The sequence below is a fragment of the Pelmatolapia mariae genome, linkage group LG2 (assembly GCF_036321145.2).
Source record: "Pelmatolapia mariae isolate MD_Pm_ZW linkage group LG2, Pm_UMD_F_2, whole genome shotgun sequence".
Classification (NCBI taxonomy): Eukaryota; Metazoa; Chordata; class Actinopteri; order Cichliformes; family Cichlidae; genus Pelmatolapia; species Pelmatolapia mariae.
The window spans coordinates 6,943,890-6,952,251 of NC_086228.1; the positions used below are offsets into that span (position 1 = coordinate 6,943,890).

General features: G+C 39.3%; 2 protein-coding genes across 3 annotated transcripts; both read left to right on the top strand.

Annotated features, from left to right (window-relative positions):
• The first annotated feature begins 1,883 nt into the window (after positions 1 to 1,883).
• LOC134640372 (ATP synthase subunit O, mitochondrial-like) lies at positions 1,884 to 6,009 on the top strand. Its single transcript, XM_063492119.1, has 7 exons — positions 1,884 to 1,961; positions 2,229 to 2,279; positions 2,374 to 2,484; positions 2,766 to 2,895; positions 4,590 to 4,702; positions 4,877 to 4,963; positions 5,754 to 6,009. The coding sequence occupies exons 1-7, from the start codon at positions 1,935 to 1,937 to the stop codon at positions 5,862 to 5,864; spliced, it is 630 nt and encodes a 209-aa protein (XP_063348189.1). The 5' UTR covers positions 1,884 to 1,934; the 3' UTR covers positions 5,865 to 6,009.
• Positions 6,010 to 6,343: 334 nt separating this feature from the next.
• Positions 6,344 to 8,271, top strand: LOC134635106 (UPF0461 protein C5orf24 homolog). Of its 2 annotated transcripts, none has more exons than XM_063484614.1 (2): positions 6,344 to 6,570; positions 6,727 to 8,271. In XM_063484614.1, the coding sequence occupies exon 2, from the start codon at positions 6,812 to 6,814 to the stop codon at positions 7,556 to 7,558; it is 747 nt and encodes a 248-aa protein (XP_063340684.1). In that variant the 5' UTR covers positions 6,344 to 6,570; positions 6,727 to 6,811; the 3' UTR covers positions 7,559 to 8,271. The 2 variants fall into 2 exon arrangements, with proteins under 2 accessions (XP_063340684.1, XP_063340689.1); XM_063484619.1 differs by having other exon boundaries at positions 6,836 to 8,271.
• The last annotated feature ends 91 nt before the right edge of the window (positions 8,272 to 8,362 follow it).

Consider the following 8,362-nt stretch of genomic DNA (forward strand, 5'->3'; position numbering starts at 1 on the left):
AAATTCCACCCCATGCCACCACAGTAGGTCTGCCCCTGCTCCCGTCAAATAACTGCGCAAACCACAATGTCAAAAAACATGCAGTGATTTATTGAAATGTGCAAAAAGTGTTTGGGATCATTGTCATGTTGAAAAATTAAGTTGTTGCCAGTCAGATGCTTTCCAGATGTTATTGCATGGTGAATCAAAATCTGAAGGTACTTTTCTGCATTCATAACTCCATCAGTTTTGTCAAAGATAACGAACACTGGCCGAAATACACCTCTAAACCATAGAAGAGCCTCCATAGTTTTAGAGATGGCTGTAGACACTCACTGTTGAACCTCTCTCTCTGACCTCCTCTGTACATACTGATTTGAACCAAAAGTTTCATATTTGGATTCATCACTCATTCAGACCTGTTGCCACCAAGTTTCAGTCCAGTTCTTGTATAATGTGACATAGCTCATCCCGTTTTCCCTGTATCCCTTACTAAAGAATGGCTACTTGACAGCCATCCTTCTAATGAAATCATTTCTGATGAGGCTTCAGTGAACAGTATGTATATAGGACTAGATGCATCTCTCAAGTCCGGTGTCAGATCAGGTAGATAGTTTGTTAAGCTTCCCACTTCTTTTGTCTTCCACTTGTCTGGTTTCCTTAGATTTTTAAGGACACCATCCCAAGATATGCTTTTTTGGGAATAACTCTATCAAACTGTGTTAACTTTGGCTAAACACACAATTTAAAATTAGTTCTCTGGTAAGTTCTCTGCTATTTGTAGACACAACGCTGGTTGAGTTAGGTGCATTTTTTTTATGCTTGAATGATTCATATTTTTGTTTCTTAACTACCTTAACAAACATCTTGCTTCCTCAGAAAATGTCCAGATTCAAGTCATGGACTGAAAATGAATGAAAAAGCAGCCAATGTACAAAGAAAAACTCCAGTTAGCCTGGAGAACTACTGTTCAACAATGTTTTAAAACTTAATAAGAAGTTTACAGGTCTGGCTTCTTTGAAGAAAAACATAAATAAATGAGGGGTGACTCCATACTTTTTCCCCAGTACTAAATATTTTACATTTTAACCAGAAAAACAAAAATGAATAAACTGCTTTTTTAGTCTTTATTAAAAGGAAAGCAAGAAGGTGGGGTGACACACAAGAAATTATCCATGCAGCATTTTAGCATATAGAGTCACCTTGTTTAAATGTTAAAATTAAAATGGCTTCATAGGACTCATATAATGCATTCACTAACTAATGAGAAATAACTAAACTCATGAAGTATGCTTTAAAATGTAAAACTAGCAGCTCCCTTTTCTCACTGTTTTTGTATTCCAATTAGTTATTAGACGTTCTAAGTAATTTCCGCTTCCTTTAGTCACGCAGCTAAATCTGGGGCAAAAAAGTGAAGCAGTGAAACAACTGCAGTTTATTAAATGACCACTTGAGGTTGTTTCCAAATGTCAGTCAATGCCCATATACTTATTTATAAAATAAACATCATGTTGTTTTCAACATTCTAATGCAGCTGTTTTTAGAGGCAGACAAAATGTTACCAGTGGGTGGTTTTATGGTGGCTTTGTCCATCTTTTATGTACAGTCTCTGGTTTTAGCCTGTTAATGTGACCAGGCATATCGAATACAGAAAAAAGTATTTTGTTGTCTGCTATTGCCTACTTTAAATCTTAAGAGAATTATGCTATATTTCACCTAATACTCCTCGATGGTATATAGATTTGCTATAGCGTAAAACATTAATTACTATATATAATATAAACAAACAAAACAAAACAAAACAAACTTATTTAATTCCGTAACAGCTTCTTGTTTTGGGGACTCGTATTCACAATGAACTGCACCGGAAGAACTACATTACCCACAGCAAGACGCCTTCCTCTAAAGCACACATGCGCAGTCGGTCGTTCTACTCTGGACAGCTGTAGGAGAAAATGGCAGCATTCATGCTAGGACAGCAGGTATGACATTCAGTTATCTCTTTTAAATTTTAACCTTTATAATAGGGCTCATTTTTGTTTTCATATCTTCCAAAACTTGTTTAGTGAGTTTTATTAATTCTGGTGAGCAGAAATGAGCGCTGAACTTTCAAAAAGAATTCACACGAGGCATTGCACTTGAATGACTGCTAACGTGTTAGCCAACCAGCTAACTGAGTTAAACGTAAACGGTGCAAAGCGGGCCAATAATTCATCAGCTCAGGTTTTGATACAAATGTTATTTTGCAGGCACGCCAGTTCAGCACGTCTGTGATCAGACCTGCAGCCAAACTGGTTAAGGTGAGTGACGTGCAGTACAATAACCTTCTTCACTAATTTGTGACAGGGTTAATATGGGTGTTAAAGTAGCTTATCCCTGTAAATGTCCTTGTAGCCTCCCATCCAGGTGTATGGAGTGGAGGGCCGTTATGCCACTGCTCTGTTCTCAGCTGCCAGTAAGCAGAACAAACTGGACCAAGTGGAGCAGGAGCTGGGAAAAGTGTCTGTAAGTCAACAAAAAAGGAAACAATTTTTCATGTTGCTGCCACTGAATGATGAAAATGATGCTTTACTTAGTATTCGATCACACGGTTGTGTGCATATTACTGTGATTTATTTAAATGGCATCACAGGATGTTTAAATATATTGTTTTTTAATTAATAATGAGATTAGTGACCTGATTGTTAAATATTGATAATCCAAGCAGTTTCAGTCCCATCTACCTTTCGTCTAGTACTTACTTCCTTTTTTTTTTTTTTGCTGTTGTCTGCCACATTATTTTTCAGGCCCTGATCAAGGACCCTAAAATCAACAGTGTTGTAATGAATCCTCATGTGAAGCGCAGCCTCAAGCAGAAGACTTTCAACGATGCCCTTACAAAGGCCAAGGTTTCACCCATCACCGTCAACCTCATCAGTGAGTGATCACAGACCCGTGTTACTGCTGTGACCCCTGTGTCATTAATCGTGTGTGTATGTGGTGTGGTCCACCAGCACGTTCCAGATATGATGTTACCAAGGTCGCAAAGTAAGGAACATGCTGTTGCAAGTAGTTGTGTGATGGTTGCAGCACTTATACATGCAGGTCCTTGAGATGTCACATGCTTCATTATTCTTAATGCCCAATTGGGCATATTTGGTTTGAATATTGTTTAGGAACCTCTTTCTGATCAAAACATAAAGAAAGCCATCTTGTTAAGCTTAGTATCGGTCTGAAGCCTAAATGGTCTTTTCTTTGCATAGCTCTTTTCGACCCTATTTGAACACTCTAACAAGGCTTCCTTACTACAATCCTCATTCATACATTAATTCAGTTGCATAAGGGAGGCAATCCTGCATAAAATCTTTGGCAAATGAAATCTTGCAGCTCTGCTGTTGCAACTCCCTTGGAGAAATAACAGAGCAGCTGGAAGTATGTTCATTATAAGAAAATAACATGTATATGAAAATACTTTGACACACCAGCCATAAGGTTTGGACCACATTCACAAGCTGTGTTTTATGGGGTCTACGGACCAGCTGCTCTTGAACATTCCTAGATCCAGGCTTAAAAGAGAAGAGGCAGCAGAACCTTTTCAGCTGCGGCTCTTAATCTGTGAAACAATCTACCTTTTCACATAAGACCTGCCCAGACGCTCCGTCATTTTAAAACGCTGATGAAAAAGAAACTGGTTATTCTCACTGGTTTACAGTCTAAGTTGAGCAGGTTTTCCCAGGTTTTTTATTGTGCAGATTTTATTCTGTATTCCTATTTACTTATATGACAGTTTGATTATTTTTTTCCTCCTTTAATTGAGGTTTATGGTTGTATTGTGTATTTTGGTGTATGTTTGTTGTTGATTTTGTGACTCTTATGTCTATACTGCATAGCCTGTACGGCACCTTTTCAACTGAGGCTACGTCCACACTAATGCGTTTTCGTTTGAAAACGCTTCGTTTTCTCTCCGTTTTGGCCTCCCGTCCACACTGGGACAGCGCGTTCCCCAAGGAAAAACGCAGCGTTTTGAAAACGCATACATTTCAAAACGGAGCTGTCCCGTCGCAGTGTGGACATTCGAAAACGCAGACTTTCTAAAACGATGACGCATTTTAGTCATGTGATGCAGTCATGTGACCAATTAAACAAAGATAGCGGAGGGCATTATACAGCAGTTGTTTTGATTGCTCTCAATTTTGACAGCCCTAAAAAAGATTAATATCAGTTTGTGCATGCTCCAGATAGCTTTTCTTCAAATTCTTTAATTCTCACTCGCTTTTGCGCATGCGCAGGACTGGAATGTAAGCATTTTCGGCCGTTTCAACGTGGACACACAACTCTGTGAAAACGACTGAAAACGCTAGTGTGGATGCGGAGCGTTTTTAGACGAAAATGCCGTTTTCAAATCTATCCGGGCTAGTGTGGACTTAGCCTGAGTTGTGTTAATGTGCTATAGATGTAAACTTTGATTTGATTAAGGGTAAATAAAGTGTTACTAGGAAGAACTGGGCAAAATCACACACTGTTTACTTTAAACTGATGTAATACAAAAGCTACACTTTGCTCTAAGCAGATAGAAAAGTGGAGAATCTTGCTCAAACATGTATTGTCTGTTTTTTTTTCTCCCTCTTTAGATGTTTTGGCTGACAATGGTCGTCTTACTTTAACTGGGGATGTTATTAACGCTTTCAGCAAGATGATGAGTGCACACCGTGGAGAGGTGATCTGCTCCGTCACTACTGCGCAGGTATGAAATAGGTGTATATGCAAGATATGTTCCTACATTATTTTTTTCAGATACTGAAAACAGGTCACATCACTTACACAATATTTGCTGCTATATATATCATTCATTTTATCAATTGCAGTATTATTGATTTAGACATATTGTACCTTCATAATGAATGTTTATCCATTGCAGTCTTTGGATGAAGCTAATCTCTCCGAGCTGAAAGTAGCTCTTAAAGGCTTTCTTCAGAAGGGTGAGACTATCAAGCTGGAAACAAAGGTACAACTCGAATGCACAGTCCCAAAAATCTGCACGTAACCATCTTGCTGATGCATTTTATCTTCAGGGGAAAACTCTTTTTGTGCGCTAGTCAATTCTAAGATGTGGAGTTATTTTGCTTGCATAACATGTCTTATCTCAGACTGGTGAGATAACGTTTAAGCGCACATTTTGGTGTTTACTACACTGTCTGTTTGACACTCATGAAAATGAGTGCAAATCTAACAATTTGTATAATTTACATAGTGAAGCAAATATTTTCTGGAAACTTGCATTAAAAAATACGAATTTAAAAATGTACATAATCAACTAGAGGAGTTTGTATTATGATTGGCTGTAAGATGAACATTTAAATAGTGAATTCCAGGAAATGGAAAAACATCTTACATCTTTTTTTTTTCTTTTTTTCCCCCCCGCAAGGCTCTGAGCAATCATTTACATAAAATTAAAGCTTTATCAATAGTTTTTTTTTTTAATCTGTTCTCAAGGTAATTGCTAATAATTATGTTCATATCTTTCAGAGCCTAAATTATAGAACATTATATTTATTTTTTTCTGGCTGTTGACAAGTTAAAATGTTTATAGATTAAAAACCGATGTCCATTGTGTCCTCTGCAAAAGCCTTTAACTGTATATCAAAGAGATTTTAAATGCGGCTCAATCCACTATTTAAAAAAAAAAAGAAAAAAAAAAGGAAACTTGTGAAACAAGAAATGATTGTTTTATGTTAATTTAAGGGGAAGTCTCGTGTTCATATGTGTTGGCTAACAATCGACCTGTCTCTTCACAGTCGGATCCTTCCATCCTGGGGGGCATGATCGTCAGCATTGGAGACAAGTATGTGGACATGTCCACCAAAACAAAGATCCAGAAGCTGACCAAGCTCATCAGGGAAACTTAAGTCCTGTGGACTTAATTTTGCAAAGATGACCATTGGCGAAGGGGAAACTTTGAAAATTGTAGATTGTGACCTGTTCCAGCACTGTTGTTGCCCTATAAATCCAGTGTTTGTGCTTAAAATGTTAATAAAAACTAAAAAAAATTGATCGCTGATGTTTGTTGTCTTTGTAAAGCACATATACACAGCTTCCATTATACTGACCAGTGATCTCATGGCCAGATTAGTTGATACATTCTCATTACTACATTTTAATAAATGTACAGTTGGTTCAATACAGTGTACCAGTTACATAGTTACTGCTGTGCTGCTGATACAATTTTGGTTCCATGGCTACCACAGTTCCATGCTTCACTACTAGATACATTGTTGATACTTTTCCGATTCTACAGAAACCCATTGCGTCACACGGATCAGTGCCTACGTTTCCTGAACGCTTTTATTGCGCATGCGCAGTTGTCTGCTGGTTTAATTTTTTTTTTTTCTTTTTTTTTTCTGGGTGAAAATGGCTGCCACTCTCATCCAAACCTCTGCGTAGAGGATTAACTGAGCGTTGAAATATGCAGCAGACCCGCTTCGAGACAACACTCGCAGACGCCAGGGCGTAGTTTGTGCAGCGCCTTCACAAAGATGTTGTGGCCGTCAGGGAGAGGAAGTGTAGACGAGTCGAAATTAACCCTTTCCATCCCAACGTCCACCAACAAATGAGGTACGAACTGTTCATCTTTCGCTCTTTGAGTAGTTCGGCGATCTACGGCAGTAATCATTTAAATTTATTGTTATGCATGCCGTGCATTTTTGCAAACTATAACTCTGAACATGTTTATTTCGGACATCACTTATCTTTGTTTGTTTTGTGTTGCAGTGCTAAAAAGGCCTGTTTGGGCCACTAGGAGTCAGCTACTAAAAACTGGATTGTTTGTCAGGAAAACACGTGGCTTTTCTAGCTCATGTATTTCTATGTACCCCAACAGAAAATGATGCACCAAGTGACCACCAGCAGCAGTGACTATTGCATGAGTGCACTAACAGAGGACTGTCATCCAGGCAGCCACTTTGATTTATGTAGTACACAGTCCAACAAATTCTACCCCTCTCCGACAAACCCTGGTTTGCAGCTGTCCCTCGCCGGCCTTGCCCCTTTGCCACAGGGCATGCACAAAGCCATGGCGTGCCAGTTACAAGACACCCAGAATGACTTCCAGCCACAGGCGGTGAGAATCAGAGCCAGTGAAGCTCTAGGGCCTGAGGGCTCTAAGAAAAAGAAGGGCACAGCAAAGTCAGGGCGGAGAGGGAGGCCATCGGGGACCACAAAGTCAGCTGGGTACCGTACAAGTACTGGGCGTCCACTTGGGACAACTAGAGCAGCCGGTTTCAAGACAAGCCCAGGTAGGCCCCTTGGAACCACCAAAGCTGCAGGATATAAGGTGAGCCCTGGGAGACCGCCCGGCAGCATCAAGAGCCTTACTCGCCTCAAGAAGCTAGAATTCGGATGCGACGGCACCAGGAAGCTGGACTTTAGCAACTGCAGTGCTCCCAAGAAGCTGGACTTCACTAGCTGTGATGTTTCATCTTTTCCATACACCATGATGGAGAAAAGAGACCTCTGTGAGCCCGGTAGCAATAAAGTGGATGAAACCACAGAGATAAATTCTGCAGCTGCTTCCCCGGTGTTTGAAAAACATTTGGTTGCATGAACAAGAGGACTAGAAGGAATTGTGGCATTTCATGTATGCTGGGAGAAAAAGTTGTTTGTTTTTTCATCTACAGTGGTTCTAAGTTTTCATTGTACAGTGTTTGGCATTCTCATCATCCTCTCCTAATAAACAGCTGAATCACAAATATGTTGCTCCAGTGTGGCAGAGGTGCATGCACATGAAATAACACCAGTCAGTATAGTTAGTGGTTCAGACCTCAGTAACCCTGATGTATTTGGTTCCTCTGAATTGTGACATGTTCTCTTACTCTGTTCTAAGACATGAATATGTTTGTTTGTGTGACATTTTCTACATGCATAAACATTTTAGAACAAAAAAAAATTAATGAAACCAAATCTTTCCCAAGCATAAATATGTAACCGTGTAGTCGTCCTTTGTGTTTTGTCCGCTTGTCTAATATGTGGTTTATTTTGTGATACAATTCAGCATCTTATGGAGAGCAGGAGCCCTGCGGTACATTTTTATTGACTCAAACTGGTAAAGCTTAAAGCATAATACCCCCTTTGTTTCTGCACTTTGTAAATATAGTTTGCATCATGTATTGTAACAGCCTGTTTCCATATCCACAGTCACTTGATAAGCACTTCCACTTGTGCATGTATGTTAGACTGATCAGTAGAGGGGGAAACGACTAATGCTTTGTGGCATATGTAATAATAATGATTTCCTGTATGTGAAACCAAAATAAAAGAAAGAAATTGTCTTTTTCACAGTTTCCTGTCACTTGTAATTCTTGCTCTGGACACAAGGGGGCTTGAGTCCTGTGACATGGCAGTCACTTTA

What these genes read in the sequence shown, in the direction of transcription:
- LOC134640372 (XM_063492119.1), top strand. Translation starts at nt 1,935, where the DNA reads ATGGCAGCATTCATGCTAGGACAGCAG. An exon ending in CATTCATGCTAGGACAGCAG is followed by an intron (nt 1,962 to 2,228) that starts GTATGACATTCA and finishes GTTATTTTGCAG; the next exon opens with GCACGCCAGTTCAGCACGTC. An exon ending in AGGAGCTGGGAAAAGTGTCT is followed by an intron (nt 2,485 to 2,765) that starts GTAAGTCAACAA and finishes ATTATTTTTCAG; the next exon opens with GCCCTGATCAAGGACCCTAA.
- LOC134635106 (XM_063484614.1), top strand. Translation starts at nt 6,812, where the DNA reads ATGTATTTCTATGTACCCCAACAGAAAATGATGCACCAAGTGACCACC.